We start from the raw sequence: 20,306 nt of genomic DNA on the forward strand, positions 1-20,306 counted from the left end.
CACCTAAGTTGCTCCGGCACATTCCAAGATCATTTGAGTGACCCGCGGCACAGTTCTAGAGCACTTAAGCGGAATTGAATTTTGAACATTTTCATCCATTCTGGAATTCTGAAAATTTTCATTAATTCTGGACTATTTCTTTCATTTATTATGAATTTTAAAGATTTTAATTTTCTGAATTTTCGGGGTTAAGAGGGCCTCGCTGTTATTTTCGCTTCGGGCCTCACGTCTGGTAAGGGCTGCCCTGTCTGAGGTTGTCTGATAATAAAATAATATAATTAACTAATTTTTTTACAGATGGGGGAAGTCTCTATCGTAATTTATTTGAAATTCACTGAAACTTTTGACCACTTGAAAAAATTACTTTAAATTATTTTAAACATTTCAGAAAAACCAAACCAATCGCAAACTATACTCGCTACGCAAACAAAACAAGTCGAGAATATCTAACGGCTGATGACGATAGGACATCAGCGATCTATAATACTGTTGGTCGGTGCGATGGTCCACGTCTCGTTGTCATAGGAACCTTGCAAACAGTTTGTTGACTATTTTTTTTAGCAATGGCAAAAAAGCAAAAGAAAAACCGATTGAAAGGTTGAATCTAAGTGATACCCGTATGTATTGTTTTTTAGGGTTTTCGTCGACCTGCATTTGCTATTGACAGCTGATAGAAGACTGACAAAGTATGGCGGATGAAGAATCATTCGGTTGGGTGTTCGATTCCCTTGTTGGATTCCTGAAAGGACCAGTCTGGGAAGCAGCCGTTTTAACCTTCATTGAGCAGAAATCTGTCGGTGAGTTTTTCCTCCTTCTTGGGTTCCTGAAACCTGTAATTTCTTAGGCCATAAAATTTTATAACGGGAATTGAGTTCGTATTTTTCGAAACAAATGCAGTCAAATCTCGATAAGTCGAATGTGCAGCGGCCGACAAAAACACAAACTTCGAGTTATCGTTAGTTCGCATTATCGGAAATTCCGATTTCAGAGTGGAGTAGAATAAGATTTTGTAATCTTTGCAATACGAATATCGTTTAAGTAAAACATTTCTATAACTATTGGAGATGAAGAAATTCGAACAGGTAAGTTATTTAATTTAATCATATTTAATTATTGAATGAGAAGATTTAGAAATAAACTAGACGTTCATAATGTATTATGGAAACGTACGCTTACATGATACTCGTATAAATGAATCGAATGAAGTAAAGTGCGCATACAAGTTTTTTTTTCTGTCAAAAATTGCAATGATTTTTGTCTCCATTTTTTGTCCTTTTTTTGTGAGAAGGTCATTCACTTTTCGCAAGCTAACCAATGAATCTGCTGATTCCAATGAATCAATGAAATGCTGAATTCTGTTGCTAAATGCTGTATTCTGTTGCTAAATGCTGAATTCTGTTGCTAAATGCTCAATTCTTTTGCTAAATACTAAAATCTATTGACAAATACTAAAATCTATTGACAAATACTAAAATCTATTGACAAATACTAAAATCTATTGACAAATACTAAAATCTATTGACAAATACTAAAATCTATTGACAAATACTAAAATCTATCACTAAATACTATATTCTATTGCAAATTTCTGTTTCTAAATGCTAAAAAGTTATATAGTTAAATGCTATTTTTTAAATTTCTCTCACTTTCGAAAACTTCGACTTAAAGGAAGAAAACTTCGAGTTAAGGGAAAATTTTAACACTAAAATACGGAAAAAAGTTCAGGGGCTGAGTGAAAACTTTGACTTTAAACAGATATTCGAAGTATCGGAGTTCGACTTCTCGCGAATTGACTGTATGTTATATTGATTACTTGTTGCTTGGGAATTTTGACGGTCAAAACAAGCAAACATTACACTGCGTATTTTAACAGAATTACGCAGGCAGGCCGAGTAGAGGTGACCGTTTTTTGTGAATTGAAGTAACTGAATGTTACTTTATTCATGTCATGGAGCAGCGTTTCTCAACTTATGGTCCGTGACGATGGCACAGGCGGACTTGATAAAATTATTCACCCGTTGTAATTGATATTAATAATATCCATATGGGTTCAAATAAAATTATATCTTCATACTTGGGTTCACCGTACATCATCGATGAGAATGCAGGAAATTGCGATTTTAAATACGGGATATCACTAATTTTTTGCAAAAAACCGCAATTCATTGTTTTAAATGCAATTCGCTAATTACCCGATAAAATTGCTGAAGGGTGTAGAAATAAAGGGCTGCTACAAGTCAAAAAAATATTCAAATGATCTGATGACCATATTTCATTAATAAAAATAAACTTCGGTAAACTACGATGTTAAATAATAATCCGTAAAGTACGAACATCGACAATTGTCATCAAAAATCTTGTCAGAAAAAAAAAGTAGACGCAATCACCAATCATAATTAAAATTCCAAAAAAAGACGAAAAAACACGTTAAACCTGTCAAATATGCTAGACGAATATTTACACAATTTTTGCCATAATTATCATATTATAACTTGTATTATGAAAACGCTGTATTCACTATTACTCGAATTTTTTCAAATTGAAATAAAAGTATAGTTTAAAAAACGGAACAACGAAATTTACAGGAATGTCCATAATACGGGACCATAGGCGTACGCAGAATTTTCTCGAGGGGGGGGGAGTTACGTTTTTTTTCTGCAAAATAACACTATAATCTTGGCTCAAGGGGGGTTAGAACCCCAAAACCCCCCTTTGCTTACGCCAATGTACGGGGCAGAAGTGGTCCATCAAGTTGTTTCAGACACTTTACCGGTCCTAATTTTCAGAAAGGTTGGGAAATGCTGTTATGGGGGGGGGGGGGGGATATCTGATATTAACTTTTCCATAAATACCAACGCCAATGGCCATAGTATGCTGAAAACACCGGTTCTCGTCCGATCACCGAAGTTAAGCAGCACCGGGCGGAGTTAGTACTTGGGAGGGTGACCACATGGGAACACCGTATGCTGTTGGCATCACTTGGCGTCCAAGTGGCGTGGTGGTAAGATCCTCGTCCACCACCGTGAAGGTTGCCATCACGGTCCCAGGTTTAAACCCGAAGGAAGATATAGATATTTTCCCTAACGGCTTGAGGCGACCATTGATAGATAGCGCCTTTATTTCCAACCCATCTCATTAATGACAATAAATTGCAATATAGCGATATGGCTAGAGTTGGCGCTTGGTGAAAAGCACCAACATTAAACAGAGGGAAATGTTTCTTATGTTTATAAATATGATAAAATGCATAACAGCGTATTCTTTGTTCTGTTTCTTGGGTTATACTGCAATTTGATTGTACTGTTACAGTGTTCGATCCCGTCGAAGGTGATGAAGCAGAGTATAAAAAACTTCATGAAGAATATAAGAATGTGGTAAGTAAAAAAATATTTGTCTGAAAGATTTACGTAGTTTCATCTCCATGGTAATTTTCATTACTCAATGAACTCAATAACGTGAAGTCAAATGATTTACTATAGGTCTCTTTACATGCCTTTGTTTTAGAAGTTTTTTTCAACATTCTGTTCTGTTTCAACATATTCACAAATTTGATTATTCTGCATCTGTTGGGATACCGCAATCCGCGTTATGAGATCCTTCGGTGTGTACACAGGCGTCGCATAAACGAGTGATTTAAGGTGACCCCCATAGGAAAAAGTCACACGGATTGAGATCCGGCGAACGTGGACGCCAAGCAACGGGTACCCCGCGTCCAATCCACCTCCTGGGGTATATAACATCGATTTGCGTTTTTCGCGATTTTCACCCTCTCAACGTGGTTTGCGACACCATGTTCCATTGCAATTTTTGTTCCTCTTGATGGCTACTAACAACTCTCTGAGTTTGTCGGTCCATTAACAGAACACCCTGTATGTTTGAAAAAAAGAGCGCTGAAGTAATAAATTATCTGTAAAGAAATAAGAAACAGCTGAAATCAAGGCCGCAACTGGGGGGGGGGGGAGGTGAATCCTGGTGCTCCGGGCGACGGACTAAAGGGGGGGCCCTCATTCAGTCTTTAACTGCTCCTTCTACATTACAAGGAAGTGCCAAAATGCGTGCTTGCACCGGCTGCAATATTGTGACTTTGTTTGTGATATACGTGTATATATTTTTCTTGTGATTTACTGTATACAGGGTGTCCTGTAAATGATGATGCGTCCTTTATCTCACCAATCGTCCGTCGAAGAGGTATGATTTCAATTTAAAAAATGCTCACAAAGCGTTTGAAAATTACCCTGCACCAGTTTTGAGAGTGAAAATACAGTGTGTGACAAAGTGAAAAAATCTAATTTTTTATACGGTATCCTTGCCTTCTAACTTCCAATTGATAAGTTGTTGCCCTGTATCTCCTGAGGCCAACAGAAAAGTTCCATGTTTTTAACTGCAATATTCGCTGAGATATTTGAATTAAAAAATCGGAAAAAAGTTATGACAGAATAGCGAAAACTAACGGAAACCGCTTCTTTCCCTCATTTTTATGCTGTTTTTCCATACTTTTCTCCGATTTTGAATTTGAATATCTCAGCGAATATTGCACTTAGAAACTTTTTTTTCTCGGCCTCAGGAGAGACAGGGTAATAACTTTGTAATTGGAAGTTTGAGAACAGAGGGACCGTCTAAAAATTTAGATTTTTTTTATTTTGTTACATACTGTATTCTCACTCTCAAAACTGGCACGCGGTAATTTTTGAAGGCTTTTTGAGCATTTTTTAAATCGAAACTATACCTTTACGACGGACAATTGATGAGATGAAAGCTGTATTATCACTTATAGGACACCCTGTATAACGTTTTACTGTCGAATAGGTTGACACAATGCTCAGCAGCCACATGGAAGACCTAGGTATCAGTCCAGAAGAATTCGATCAAGCATGCTCGGAAACTGAGAAAAACATTCATTCGCAGTTCCGGAAGGTAACTCTACTTGATTTTTTCATGGGAAATGATTTCATTATTCACTAATGGGGGAAACGACGTTTTATTTAAGAAAGTAAAATCGTTTTGTCAGAGATGCAGTTTTTACAGCAGTTTTAATGTTTTCGAATAACATCTCTGTCTACATCACACCATCGGCGGAGATAGACTGAGGGGACACGGTCATTATTGCTGGGGGGCACGATGATAATGTGATGTCAATTTATATATACATATATACATTAGATCCATGGCCCATACAAAGGAGGGGGCTGACAGGGCTCTAGCCCTCGGGTCCGGGATATAGTTCTCATCATTTTTATGTTTTTCACGCTATAAATTAACTACAGAAGGGGCCCGTGAAAAGTTTAACCGGGAAGCCCCGCAAAAGATCCCAGCCTAGCAGACTAGGGGCCCCGCTCCAGGATGTGGGGGGGCCATGATTAGATCAGTCGACTCCACCTTTGACGCTCTGGGGGGGGGCGTATCTCCGCCCATGCATCACACATTTTTAAATGTAGTTAAAATCGATAGGTCTCAAACTGACGGCATGGTCTCAAATTAGTAGGCAGGTACAGTGAAAAACTTCGCTCAACGATACTCGATATAACCATAAATCCCTTTGCAGTGATATTTTTTGAAATCTTGTTTGGAATTACCTATAGTGCAATTGGATGATGCTTACGTCATCAACCACACTTTATGATCCGTAATTATGCTACAGATCACTTGATAATCTGGGAATGTTCCGCGGGTAACTTGAGTGATGTAGGACCGTACTGGGGGCCGCTTAAGTGCTCTAAAACTGTGCCACGTGTCACTCAATGGATCTCTAAATGTGCCACGGATCGTTTAAGTGTTCTGTAACTGTGTCGCGGGTTACTTAGGTGATCTTTGAATGTGAAAGTGATATTTGACGCCTACTTCAGTGATCTGAAAATGTGCCACGGGCCACTCAAATGCTCTGGAATTATGCCACGGGTCATTTAAGCGATTTGTACATGTGCCGCTTAGTTCATTTTTACAAAATTAGGTTTGAGGGGGTCAGATAAAATTCAGAGAAACTTTTGGTTTACGTGTCAAGGGTTTACCATATATGGCTTAAAGTGTGGGTCGCAATGAATTTTTTAGAGAAATTTTGAGTTCTTACCCTTTAAATAGCATTGAAATTATAACAGAAATCGATTATAATAACATATAAAGGTATTTTCTTTCGAAATTTTAATTTTTTTTGGATATTTTTTGCAAATTAAAAAAAAAAAAATTTCTTTTGGGGGGGGACCAGCACGAGCCCCCTATGCCCCCCTCCCGCGTACGTTTCTGATCCCACCAATATGCGTTAGGAGGTAGGGTCAGTGATTGCGAAATTTTGCTGACAAGGGAGGGGGGAAGGGGGTAAAAAATGGCTAAAAATTTGCTTACATAATACTTGAACGGTCCCTAACATCGGTAATTTGCATCACAGGAACACCAAAAGTGCTAAGGAAGTTATTGCTGTTGCTATTTTCTGTGTAAGATACAAAAGTGGAATGCGATAAACAACTTTACAAGGCCAATGCATGTAACTGAATTTTTTTTACTAATCAACTAATCAATTACAATTTTCCGCGTCGAATGAATGCATAAAAATACATTTTCTAGGGCTACTAACGATGCCGATTTAGAAAAGATAACAATAGCATAAATTTGATGATAACGTGATGATAATGTTACCTCTCGATATAACGATAATCCCTCTACAACGATATTATTTTGGTCCTCAGAGAATCGTTATATCAAGGTTTCATTGCATTTATATTCTATATATTGCTAGCCAGGTAAGGGATCTCAGAAAAATCACTCGGCCGTTTGGCTTATGATGCGCTTACGACGGCCCTGAGTTGACTTGCCCTTTGTTATGCTTGAGTTTGTGACCTAAAAGAAGTTTTATATTTCTTGACTGATATATTATGCAGTTAATTATTGACTTCATAAGTTTTTGTTTTACCGTTTTAAATAGGTAGTAATATCATAATCAGTTCAATTTTTTTTTTGATTCGGAGAATCAGATCCTAATTGAATATCTTGAATCTGTTTGTCGATCGATCGTCTCTTGCAATGTAAAGCTTTCAATTCTTTGTGTTTCTCAAAGAGCCTATTTGAACAAATATGGGCTGCCGACAATTTCGAAATATTCAAGAGAATGATGTTACAGAAGAACTTGGAGCTTCAGCTTCAAGCTATAGATTTGTTGGCTCATCAATATGGCATGTTACCGGAATCATTTCTGCCAGCCGATGATTACGAACCATCTAAAGAGGAAAAACACGTAATGGAAGCCGTGGTCAAGTAAGAATATGAACCCGCTTCTTTCGCACTATGTATTTTCATTTAATTCGTATAAAAGTGCAAGTACTTATCGCATTCATTATAACAACGCATAGTAATATGTATTTAACAATCGAAACGCTATATGAACTGCAGCCCTTAAGCGCGTGTAGTCGCACCGGGCTCCGCGCTTTGTGAGGCCCGCACTCACGGTAAATAATTGAAGTCTTTCATCAATTCCTAAATTATTTCTTTCAATAATTCTGAATTTTCCTTGGTTCTGGAATTATTTTTCATTCAATTATTTTTAATTAATTAATTCTAAAACTTTCATTAATTTCTCGTGCACTGTTTTCTCTTTTTAGTTTAAAATTACCTTCAGTGCTGAATTTTCACAAATTTTTGTGCTAATTTACATTTAATTGCGTGTTTAAAATTTTTTGTATGGATATTTCTTAGCATTCCTGTATATTCTGAAATAATAGATGCTGATCCCCTCTCCCGGGGCAAAGGGGGGTCATAAACATTTTTGTTACCCCAAAATTTTTGGCGCGCACTTGGCCCAGCTATTATTCTCGCACCGAGCCCCGCGTCTGCTAATGGCGGCCTTGACAAAAGCAGTAAAATTGTGAAATGCTATTGAGAAATTCGCTTTAAACTTGCAAAGAAAAATTGAAAAAAAATTGAAGTTTCGCATTGTGTTGACAAAGAAAAATTCGAATCGAAACGCACATACATAAGCCAACGTTATCTATAATCGTATTTACATTAGAATATTTAACTGTTTTATTTTTACCTATTGTTATCGAATTTCGTAGACGTTATGAAGAAGAAGCCGGGATAAACAATACTGCACCAGAATGTGAAGATCTCATACAAGAAACGAAAGTGAAACTGGTGGCAGAGCGTGATAAAGAGAAGAAACTACTGGAGAAGGTAAAATATTCATGTAATTATTATCAGAAACAGAACCTTAAGGGGTGGCAAGACGCTTGAAGTCAAAAATGACTTCAAAAATTTTTCATTCAATTGCTAATAATATACTAAAAATTTCGTGCCAATCGGTTAATTTGGTCTTTCAAAATAAAAGAAAGAAGTAACAGAGGCGCCGACATGAAGAAAACATTGAGGGGGTAGCTAAAGTTGCCAGCCGTCCCGTATATACGGGACTGAAGCGCGTACTCAGAAAGAGGAAGGGTGTGGTGCATCGTCTATGCAATAATTATTGGGGGGGGGCGGCCTCAGCCCATCAAAAAATTTATTGGGGGGAGGCTCAAATGGCCTCAGCCCCAGGTTCCGGCACCTATGAGAAGTAATGAACAATAGTGTGAATACAAGTAAAACATTTTGAACGCGGTTTTCTCAGATTGCAGTTTTCAAGTTCATCCGTAAAATTAAGAAAGAACTGCAGTGCAAAAAATTCTGAAATTTTGCAGAAAAATGTTTATTTGACATGTGTTAGTAAAATGGACCTCGGATTTAGCAGTTGACTAATAGGAAGTATTTGAAAAAAAAAAAAATTGTGAATTTAGATTTTTGAAATTTATTTATTTTTTAAAATTTCAAAAATCCATAAAATTCTAAACGAATGATCAGATATCTAAGTTCGGGGTCCATTCACTAACACGTGCCGAAATAAACATTTCTACAAAATTTCGGAATTTTTGGTGCAGTAGTTTTTTTTTTAAATTTTAATGATGAATTTAAGAACTACAATCTGAGAAAACCACGTTCAAAGTGTTTTTTCTTGTATCCATTTTACACTATAATTCACATTACTTCTTTCTTTCATTTTGAAAGAACAAATTAACCGATTGATACGAAATTTTTAGTATTTTATTTGCATTTCAATTAAATATTTTTTGGTCATTTTTAAGAATTCGACTTCAAGGGTCATGACACCCTTTTAAACCAATTTAACACGAATGTCAGGAAATATAAGGGAAAAACCTAACAGCTGAGCCTACCTCTCTTTTTGAATTTTTTTTACATATAATTGTTGCATTTTAACTCATTTAGGCGATGGAGCAATCACTTCACAATTCCGAGAAGCCGGACACAGAAGAGACGCCAATAGTTTTCTCGAAACCTCTGGAAGTGAGTATTTCAAGTAAAATTCTTAACTATTCGAAAAAACTAAACCCTAATCCCAGTAAAATAGTTAATAATTACTTACTAAATTACCTTCACACCTACATATATCAGCGTACTGAATTCTGGCTGTGCTGAATTTCTGAATTAGAAACAGGCCTACAACGGTAAAAATATTCAATCATTACACTTCACTGCTGAAATATAGATGACAGCACTGAAAATCAGACACAGCACTATATACGCACTCAGACTGTTAGGTGCTCACACTTCCGGCACATCTCACTCGGTAGTAAATTGCCCGTGGGTATAGACCAGAGTTGTGCTCGGTTCGAAAGAGAGGGGCGACTCAAGCTTACCTGCCGCCCGGTAGCAAAGCCTCATGTGAAAGCCCCTAAGGACGACCCTCGTGCCTGGCGGGAGGCTGACAGGGCTTTAACTTACGCGATCCTGGGATGGATGAACCTGATTTTTCTTAGTACAGTATAACCTGTCGCTTTAGACACCTGTATATCCTTCATGCCTCCCTATATTGGACAATTTTGAATGGAACCGGCCACAATCCTACATCAAAACATGTACACAAAGAGTGCTCGATGCTCGTGTCCCATTTCGTGCTCGCGAGCACTTGATCAACAATTCCAATCAAACAACTTGTACACATTGCATTCAAAGATTGAAATCATCCTAATTTTTCATGCATTCGTATGTCAAACTTGCTGTAAGGGTGCTCTTCTTTTGATGGCGAGTACAGGCAGTGCTCACGACCAGAAAAAGGTTGAAGACTTCTGGTGAGGGTGACTTCTGGTTGAAGACTCTAGATCATAGTTTCCCAAACTTCTTGATTCATCACCCCCTTCATCAGAATTTTTTTTCCTCACATCGCCCCCCCCCCCAACTCAAGTGAACCCGTAGGATTCTGTACCATTCCCTCCTGGACCATTCCATCGCCCACCTGGGGGGGGGGGGGGAGGGTGATATTGCCCACTTTGGGAAACACTGCTGTAGGTCAGGGCCGTCTTAAGAGTATCATGGGGCCCCCGGGCCAAGTGCTTTTTTCTGAGGCCCTACGAAGCAAATTCCTGAAAACTTCAACCAGATCTCATTTTTGTGAGGCCCCTTCTTCACTTGAGGCCCTTGAGGCTTCCCTTGGTGAGCCCATGCCTTAAGACAGCACTGCTGTAGGTTCTTGAACAGGTGCAGCTCATTGCCTGCTGACTATCTGCTTAAGTGTTGAATATTTGACAGTGTATATGAAGTTGTTAGGAAGGTAGGTTTCCTCACCTCTCAGGCAGATTTAAAAAACAGAAGTATTGAAACAACTTCATTGTTGACCTACAAACATGGGCGGAGATACGGGGGGGGGGGCCCTCCCCAGACTTTTCCAAGTCTATCTCCGCCTATGCCTACCAAATGAGATGTAACAGTCAGATTATGGTGTTATTCTCGCAACTGTACATCCCTTTGTTTCTTGAGCTTTTTCGTTTTTTTAAATCTCTCTGCAATTCAAACTTTTATTTAGTCTTCAATATTGTTGTGAAAGTAAATTTTAACTTTACATTATGAGAGTAAAAGAAAGTTAGTGGAATTGACCATTGAAAAGAAAAAGTTATTGATTAATTTAATTGATTTATTTAATTACTGCGCATAGTTAAATTTTTTAATTTAAGATATTGTTATTAAAGAGATATTTTGTACACACAATTATTTTCTAACACCTATTCAAAAGGCTGATGCTCGTAAGTATGGTTAGTTACTATGTCATATTCTATGTAAAATATTTCTTTGTACCTGTCTTGGGCCGGTATTACACTATAAAAGTTGGATAAAATCCCTTTTATAAAACTTAAAAAACCCAACCAATGAAGCTCATAGGTTACATTCGAGCAAATGCAACGGATAATCTTATTGGTAGATTTTTAAAGTTTTATAAAAGGACTTTTAGAAAACTTTTATAGTGTAATACCGGCCTTGGGCACCTCTGTAACTTGGATAGAGTGCAATGGAACCGTAGGTGTTCGACTTAGGCAGGTTTTACTGTATAAAGCCATATAGCATTGTATATAGAACAAAATATCCGTGACCATACATCCCGGTTTTGAAGAAAATGTCCCGCCATTTTGGTCAAAGATTATTTTATCGTTCTCATTACGATAAGAAAACTTGAACCGCATTAGGCGCATTCCACACTGGTCCTATCCTGCAAGCGATGCAGCATACAACTCTTCGCAGATTGGTTAAAAAATTGAATTTGAGGTGCGCGTACCATATCCAGGTACGAACCCCACCGTCGCCACAGTGGTTTGGTCGGCTGAAGTTGGTTTTCTGTGCTTCTTAACTTCGAGGTGCGAATACGAGAGCCGATCTCCCCGCCAAAAGTCTCGCCACCGAGAGCAACAGGCCTACACAACGATGCAATCACTCAATCATTACACTTCACCCATAGTTAGAAAAACTTATGGCATATGTGGTTCGGGCCACTTCATTGGTTTGAAAAGGTGTCGCGGGTCACATAAGTGATGTGTAAATGTGCTGCGGGCCACTCAAGTGATCTGGGAGTGTCGAGATTCAATTAGGTGATCTGGAAATGTGCCGTAGGTCACTTAATTGAGATAAAATGTGAGCTGCGAGCCACTTTAGTCATCTACAACAGTGCCGCAGGTCACTTAGGTGATGTGGAAATGTGCAGCGGGTAACAGAAAGCATCTGGAAGTGTGTCGTAGGTCAGTTAAGAGTGAGGTAAGAATAATAATCGCGAGCCACTAAAGTGATCTAGAACCGTTTCCAGGTCACTTAATTGATTTTTAAACGTGCCGTGGGTGACTTAAATGATCTGTAAATGTGCCGCGGGATACTTGTGCGGTCTGAAAATGTGCCGTGGGTCATTTAAGGAATATGGTTGTGTGCTGCTTGGTTCATTTTAACAAAATTGAGTTTGAGGTCGCGTTCCACATCCAGTGACCCCGGGGCCCGCATTAGGCCCACGGGCCATAGATTGAGCATGCATGCCATAAAGTTAACTTTTAGGAGATGATTGTGGGGTACTGTTTGACCATAAATTTAAAGCGAGCAATGTATCACAGGTATCACCGGAAGAAGCGAAACGTCGGCAAGAATATCTGCGCCAGCAACGAGATCGTCTCCTGTCTCTGAAACGGCAAGAAAGAGAGAAACAGCTGAAACTACTCGAAGAAAAGAGTGGTACAACTCGGCCAAGGTCTGCAAGAGCTGCCCAAAGAGCCGTTCAGCAGGATCCCGATAAGCACGAACCTGCCGAATTAGATCCCAAGATGTTAGCTTTTCGAAAATCTTTAGCAGCGCGACTGAAAGCTGAAGTTGTAGGTGAGAAAAGTTTTGAAAAATAATAATCTGTTGTAGAGTAACAAATAAACAAAACCCATATTAAAAGATAAAATTTTAATATTCAGTTGTATTGTCGTCAGTGCCGTCATAACGCGTGGGATACGGCCCTCAAGAGAAGAGGGGCCTCAGAAAAACGAGAAATATTTGAATTTTTCGAGAATTTTACAGGTAGGGCCCAAGAAAAATCACGTGGCCCGGGGGCCCATGAGGCTCTTCAGACGATCCTGATTATCGTGTCTATATTACGCTCACTGACATGGTTCCTTGCTGGGTCACTCTTTTGATCATTTACATCTTTACACATGCTCTAGGTCATTGTTTTAGTCATTAACATGTTTGCACGCACTCTAGGCCACTGTTTTGGTCATTCACTAGCTTGCAAAGGCTCTAAGACACTCATTTGGTCATTAAAATGCTTGCACACGCTTTAGGTCGCTTACTGGTCTGCTCCCTCACTCTGTAGGTCATTCTTTTGGTCATCATCCGCATGCTTGCTCACGCTCAGGTCGATAAGATACTCGCCTAAAGTACCAAAGGACGTTTAGAGGTGTCGCGAATTCGATACTCGGTTCGTCCTTGACAGAACTTTCCTGACACGGGGTACAACAAAAACGGCAACATGACCGCAAAAAAAATTGCTACCGCAGGAAGTCCCCCATCGAGGGGTTAGCGCACCAACCTCTCGATGAGTATAAAAAACAAGCCTGCCGTTCGGAATCGGCAATAAATTGTAGGTCCCGGTTTAAAATTAGCCCTCGTGTGCAAAAAATGACCGTGGTGCGCCAAAAATGATGAAATGATCAAAAACACCCTGATGCACGCCAGATTTACATTGGCACCCGAGAATAAATGTCGAACTACTATTTCATGGTCATGAAAAAAAACATTCGGCAATAAATTTGGGCGATATCCCCAGATAACTAAAGGTTGGGGAGGGCCTGTCAGGGCTACAGAGCCGATTATCTACCCAGGGTCGCAATTAGGTATTCTTTCAGCTAGGCAAGCATGCATTATGCCTCCTTCGAGTAGTTTTGAATAATTTTAAAAGAATTTAGCGACCCCACTGGTCTAACGCCAAGGCACTATATCTGTCTGCATCCTTCTCTTGGCTTGGGAGGGAGCCGCTGTGGTGGTCGAGTGGTTATAGTGCCGGACTCGTGATGCGAGGATCCGGGTTCGAACCCCACAGCGGTGGTCGGCTGAAGTTGGTTTTCTGTGGTTCCCAACTTCAAGGCGCAAATGCGAGCCGATCTCCCCGTTAAAAAGTCTCGCCACAGAGAGCAACAGTCCTACAACGGTAAATCATTCAACCATAACACTTCACTCATAGTTAGTAAAACTGGGGGCAGATGACAGCACTACACATAACAAGCATTACACAGAAACAAACTTTACGTCAGGTTGCACTACACGTACACGCACATTCCCGCATATACCGATTCGTTGGGGGGTTCCGCGGGGGGGGGGTGCATGTGTGGTGTAGCAGTAGTAGGTAGGGGATCCATGATGTTCTTAAGTCAGCCGCCTCGTTGGGCAATTTGCCTGTTGTGGCGTTGTATTTGTATTTGTATTTGTATAAAAACCCTATGCCAGAGGGCTCGATGCCTGGATTTTAGAGGTCTTAGACGGAATTTTAAGCTTATTTGCTTTGTTAACGTTAAGTCAAACGATATAATCAAAATGTAATGAATAAAGTTTTGTGGCCCCTAAAATTTAGCTGCCCGGTACGGCTACACCCTTTGTACCTGCCTAAGTCCAGCACTGCTGGCTTGGGCCCCGAATTAAATGGGGAACCCATATTCCTTCTTTCATTAATTCGCAATTCCCCAATAAAGTATTTCGAAATTGTTTCTTTTATTAATTCTCAATTTCAACGATTCCAAAAATATCTCTTTTGTTAATTTTAGTGATTTTTTGGTTGTGTCCTGATTCGAATTATTTAATTAATTTTGATTATTTAATTAATTTTGATTATTTAATTAATTTTGATTATTTAATTAATTTTGATTATTTAATTAATTTTGATTAAATTATTTTTGAATTCCCATCAATTATGAAAATATTTCCTAAATTATTTTTGAATTCCCATCAATTATGAAAATATTTCCTAAATTATTTTTGAATTTCCATCAATTATGAAAATATTTCCTAAATTATTTTTGAATTTCCATCAATTATGAAAATATTTCCTAAATTATTTTTGAATTTCCCTCAATTATGAAAATATTTCCTAAATTATTTTTGAATTTTTCTCATTTTTGAGAACTTTTTTCTTTCCAATTTTTTTTATTAACTCTGAATTTTCTATAATTTTGGATTTTGAATCATTCTGAAATTATTTATTTCTTTCATTATTTTTCTAATTCATTCTTCATTTTTATGGGTCTTTATTATTTCTTTCATTATTTTCATGAATTTTTTATCATTTCTTTCATTATTTGTGAATTTCGGCCCTAGCCGAACCAGAATCTGTTAACATGGCCCTTCATACCGAATGCAAAGGTTATCTGTACTGGAATAGAAATGGAGCTCACACTGCCAAAAAAACAACATGCTGCCAATTGGACACTGTCCACGAGGAATGGCTGTGTTCAGCGGTACTGCTCCAAAACTGAAAAAATCACCTAAAAGAGCAGAAAAATGCAAAAGAAAATGCGAATGTCATTTACATCCGGGCCCTGGTTATCAGCCTATCACATCCAGGCTCTTCAGGAAAGAAAACATCTACACTCTCACTAGAATCAATGTACAGTAGTGAAGACAGAAGCAAAAAATATTGATCAAATTTATTAAATTAACCGCATAAAGCGAGAGAGAGATCTAAAAATTCTCGTTCTTGTAAAGTAGGAATTACTTTCTGCTGCAGTGGTCGGCACTGATGGACACTCGGTCTTCAAACTTGTTCTATTCGCGAGCACTGCCCGTACTCATCATCAAAAGAAGTGTACCCTTACGGCAAGTTTGACATGAATGCATGAAATCAGGATGATTTCAATCCTTGAATGGAATTTGCATAAGGTAATTAAATTGAAACTTTGACCAAGTGCTCGCGAGCGTGAAATCGGGCACGAGCTTCGAGCACTCTGGATGCTTCCGGGAGCACCGTGGTGCTTGCGAGCAGCGGGTTGAATATGCCTGTTTTGGCGCGTATATGCTCAACGCGGGGGTCACTTAAACAACAACGGGGTCGCCTTCGGTGTCATCTGATATGGGCCACGACCTTAAGCCGAATTTTGAAAAATGAACTACGCGGCATATATAAACTGAACAGATCTCTTATGTGACCCGCAGTGCAGTTCCATATCACTTAAGCGATCAGCGGCATATTTAGAACGCTTGAGTAACGTGCGGTGCAGTTCAAGCTGCCCGCGGCACATTTCCAAGTAACTTGAGTGACCTGAGGTACGGTTTCAGATCACTTGTGACCCACGGCACAGTTCCAGAGCACTTAAGCGTTCAGCAGCACATTTACAAACATTTACAAATCACTCAAGTGACTTGCGGCGCCGTTACAGATCATTGAAGTGTCCCATGGCACACTTACAGATCACTTAAGTGACACACGACATATTTACTGATCACTGGAGTGACACGCAAAATAGTCCCTGATTACTCAAGTGGTCCTTGGCTCACTTAAGCGACCTGCGATGCTTTTTCCAAATCACTAAATTAAGTGGCCCCGCCCCGTTCTCAAACCAATAAAGTGGCGCGCACTCTCCCAAAGGTTAAGCACCCTTGTTTCAGGTTCTCGAGACTCCCGAACACCAACATTTGAGCATGTGATTGAAGCAAATAGAATTCACATTGAACAAATGCGGTGATCGAAGTTTTATGTTTACTAGTAATTTGTGTTTCTTGTTCCTTAGGGGCCACTTTTCCACCTGGTGATCAGAATTTTTGAATAGCTAATTTTTATTGCTGTTTCCTTTTCCCCCCATGGTCCATATATAACGTATATATGCCAAGTTTTTTTCAACGAAATACGTCAACCAGAACGGGACCTACATGGGTCTGAGTAGGGTCAGTTTCATTATAACTGGAGCCCCGAAGTTCGGGGAAAATGCCGTAAATGCCCTTTTTTGCCTATTTCCACACTTTTTTTTGTAAAAACGCCGCCTTTGAATTTTTCTTGCCATAAATGCCTATTTTAACATTGTTTCAAGTTTATTCGTGGATTTCAGAGGCCATATTCTGTAGAATTTGGATAGTTTGAGCCTACTTCAAAGGAGAGAAAATTGCTTGTTTTATATGTATATATAAAATCTCCAACTCTTTTCAGTATTAATACATATTCAGTATGGTTACGTGCTCTGAGCGACCAAATCTTTTTCTATCTTCACTTCCACAATAAGGGACCGTCCCTTATGTCGTGGCATAACTGATTGCTATTCTCTCTCTGTAATCCATCTACTATAGAGATTATGCAAAATTTAGTTAAGTATGTGATGGAATCAAAACAACTTTTTTTTTTTTTCGTTTTTTTAAAATCGTTTTTATATTTTTTATACCGTTCAAATCGTATGAATTAAATTAGGCCAATGAACCACACATTAGGTCACTTCAAAATTTAAATTTACAAATGAGTCGAATTATTTGATCATTGATAAAAAAAATAAAAAAATTTGTCGCACCACGGTCATTTTCTGCACACCGAGGGCTAATTAGACCAGGACCAATTTATTGCCGATTCCGAACACTACTCACCGAGTGGTTGGTGCACTAGCCCCTCAGTGTGGGACTCCCAGCGGTAGCAATCTTTCGAATTATTTGCAAATTCAAATTTTGAAGAGATTTAATTTAGTTCATCGAGACGAAAACTTGGACAACCAATTGACAATGAATAAACGAACAGGGTTTTCAAAAGGGAGCCGCGGCCTTTTAGGGTACTACGAGACAGCTTAAGAGTAACATTATACAGTAAGATTTCAGTATAACGCTGACCACTTTTAACGTCACCCCCCCCCCCTATATATGACGTCACTTTTTTTTTAGGTCCTGCTAGCATAATTGGTAAGAAATTTTATTCGTTATTAAGTTTTCCCCCCGCTGATGAAGTCATTTTTATTCGGTCCCCAGGGATGACGTTATACCGAGGTCTGACTGTAATAGGGAGCGTTCAAGTATTACGTAAGCAAATATTTAGCCATTTTTGACCCCCTCCCCCCCCCCCCCGTCAGCAAAATTTCGTCATCAGCGCTGCCCCTCTGAATCCTAACTCATATTTTCATAAAGGGTGGTTGATGACGTAAGCATTATCCAAACCCCCTCCTCCCTTGTCATCAAATCGGAAACTCCCCCCCCCCCCCCATCGATGATGACGTAATACTTGAACGGCCCCATATAATTAAGACGGTAGTTTCCAACGGTGTGTCACGTGGCACGTTAGGATACGTAAAGATAGGAAAGGGTTGCCGCCAATTTCGTCAGATATTCTTTTCGTAACTTCGGATTTTCGCACACCAAAAAGTTTCTGTATAGGAAACAATATTTAAAACTCAGCTTATCTCATCCAATCCATCCCGAATTTTCAACAAAAATGACCCTTTTTTTCTCGCATTTTCACTGAAGCTTACTCTCGAAAGTTAATTCTTCACTGAAACCAAGGAATGAAATTGTTTCTCTAACTTACAAATTATATTATGATAATTATGACTTGAATATGAATGTTCAACTCACATATTTGTCACGCGTTAAACTTTTTTTTTTTCTAGAATTGATTTTAACCTACTGTTTTTTACTTATAAAAAAATTCAATGTCTGGACATCTATGTCAATAATAGCATCTAAAATGGAATGAAACGTATGAAATGTTACGGAACATTTTTTGATCAGTGAAATTTAGAACATTTTGGTGAGAATTTTTCATTTCATAGTGGATTCAAAAATAATGATTTCAATGAAGACCTGAACACAGTAAAACTAGGTGGAACCTGGTTTAACGGTGCTCAAAAGCCCAGGCTGAACTCACCTAGGTTAAAAAAAAAATATCTACAACGAAATAAAACACCACTTTCCCTACGTTTGTGCTCTCTCTGGGTCGGAAATGATGAAATAAACTATAAATGATATATGTAGCATCTCACCGTTGCTTAAAAATTCATGTATTCTTACGCTTCATTTTAAGATTCAAAAATTGTAATTTTAAACTCTTTTTATAACGACTTCATCGTCACTCCTCTCTAGAATGATGATAAGTCAGCTGCTGTGATGTTTGTGGTGACAATAAGCAAGAAAAACAATTTTAGCGATGAGTTTTTAAGATCCACAAAAATTACGTGAATTCGATGGATAGATGTGATACCGTTTTCCAAAAAATTTGGCGTTCATAGACTGAGATAGACTTGAAAGGCGCGGGGGGGGGGGGGACACGATAGTGATGTCAATTCATATACAGTATATATATGTATAATAATAAAAAAATAATATATATTAATAATAATAATATATATATGTCAGTAGGTACTGAAACTACTCAGACCTATGTAGCGTCCGTTCTGGTAGACGTATTCCATAGAAACTTGGTATATAGGCTATATGGACCATGGTAAAATGTAAAATGCAATAAAAATCACCACTTATCCACCCGGTGGTCAAAAATTGAATTATTATTTTTTTTTATTTCGTAAATCTCTCTTCCATGGTCTCATTAAGATATCCTAAAAATTTGCCTGTATTCGGATAAGTAGTTTTTGAGAAAAACTACTCGGAGTACACGGGAACTTTAATTATAATCACCCTGTATTTTTAATGCCTATTTTCTGACCATTTTCAGAGCCTAAACTTCCGGTCTCTATAAACACCCTGTACATCCTCCCATGCTTTTTTTTTGTGCTGTTCACTTCCCCTCCAAAACTTCATATTCTTTTTCATGTAATAATCATTAATCCATAATTATCTTACAGCTTCACCTATTTATATTGAATAAATAAATCATCCAGTCATTTTCCCACGTTTTAAACAAGTTTTTCACTATTAGCAAATCGGAAGACCAAAATTGATTTTATTCAGGTTCGAGAGATATAACTGTATGCGCGTGTGTATTGATTCTCTATTTTCTTTATAGAACAAGAAACCGAGTAGGATTAAGGAAAGAAAGAGACATCAAAATTAATTCCTGATATGCGTGAAATTTGCTGCTAGCGCTCGACTGGCTTATTTCAATTACCACGCTTGAAGAAGTTATTCACAAGAAAAAAAAATCACAGGAAAAGAAACATTTGAATTATATTTCATCAAGTCTGTAAATCTGTGATTTCACATTGTTCTGTAAGCACATCTGTTGTCTATTAGAATAAACTTACCTTCTTTTTGTTTTGTGACTCTTACACTTCTCGTTGTTTATTCTTAAAATGAATAATCCTGGGGTTCTTAACCTTTTTCAGTCGTGACTCAAAGGCAACAACACGATCGGGTTCGTGACCCATACGGCTGTTTGTTTTTCGAAGTAAGTGAAACCAGTGACCGAATAAGTTCAGTTATAACAAGGCCGTAAATGGACTTTTACGACTTATCTAGGAAACCTCTACTTGTCAAGTTTGGCCCGTGACCAGTTCCGTCTTGACGCATGGGCCCGGGGGCCTCACAAAAATGGGAATTGATTGAAATTTCCAAGAATTTTCCACGTAGGGCCT

General features: G+C 38.4%; 1 protein-coding gene and 1 pseudogene across 2 annotated transcripts; both read left to right on the forward strand.

Moving 5' to 3' along the window:
• The first annotated feature begins 573 nt into the window (after positions 1 to 573).
• LOC149072891 (cilia- and flagella-associated protein 36-like) lies at positions 574 to 19,986 on the forward strand. 2 transcript variants are annotated; one of them, XM_089246412.1, is made up of 8 exons: positions 574 to 797; positions 3,310 to 3,374; positions 4,807 to 4,914; positions 7,046 to 7,242; positions 8,040 to 8,157; positions 9,241 to 9,318; positions 12,396 to 12,654; positions 19,739 to 19,986. In XM_089246412.1, exons 1-8 carry the CDS (start codon positions 689 to 691, stop codon positions 19,753 to 19,755), a joined length of 951 nt encoding a protein of 316 aa, XP_089102538.1. In that variant the 5' UTR covers positions 574 to 688; the 3' UTR covers positions 19,756 to 19,986. The 2 variants fall into 2 exon arrangements, with proteins under 2 accessions (XP_089102538.1, XP_089102539.1); XM_089246413.1 differs by lacking the exon at positions 12,396 to 12,654.
• LOC149072892 (5S ribosomal RNA) lies at positions 2,857 to 2,975 on the forward strand (annotated as a pseudogene).
• Positions 19,987 to 20,306: the final 320 nt, after the last annotated feature.

The sequence above is a fragment of the Pholcus phalangioides genome, unplaced genomic scaffold, assembly GCF_987345545.1.
Source record: "Pholcus phalangioides strain wild (caught in Gottingen) unplaced genomic scaffold, Ppha-v1.0 ptg000017l_1, whole genome shotgun sequence".
Taxonomy (NCBI): domain Eukaryota; kingdom Metazoa; phylum Arthropoda; class Arachnida; order Araneae; family Pholcidae; genus Pholcus; species Pholcus phalangioides.

What these genes read in the sequence shown, in the direction of transcription:
- LOC149072891 (XM_089246412.1), top strand. Translation starts at nt 689, where the DNA reads ATGGCGGATGAAGAATCATTCGGTTGGGTGTTCGATTCCCTTGTTGGA. An exon ending in TTCATTCGCAGTTCCGGAAG is followed by an intron (nt 4,915 to 7,045) that starts GTAACTCTACTT and finishes TGTTTCTCAAAG; the next exon opens with AGCCTATTTGAACAAATATG. An exon ending in GTAATGGAAGCCGTGGTCAA is followed by an intron (nt 7,243 to 8,039) that starts GTAAGAATATGA and finishes CGAATTTCGTAG; the next exon opens with ACGTTATGAAGAAGAAGCCG.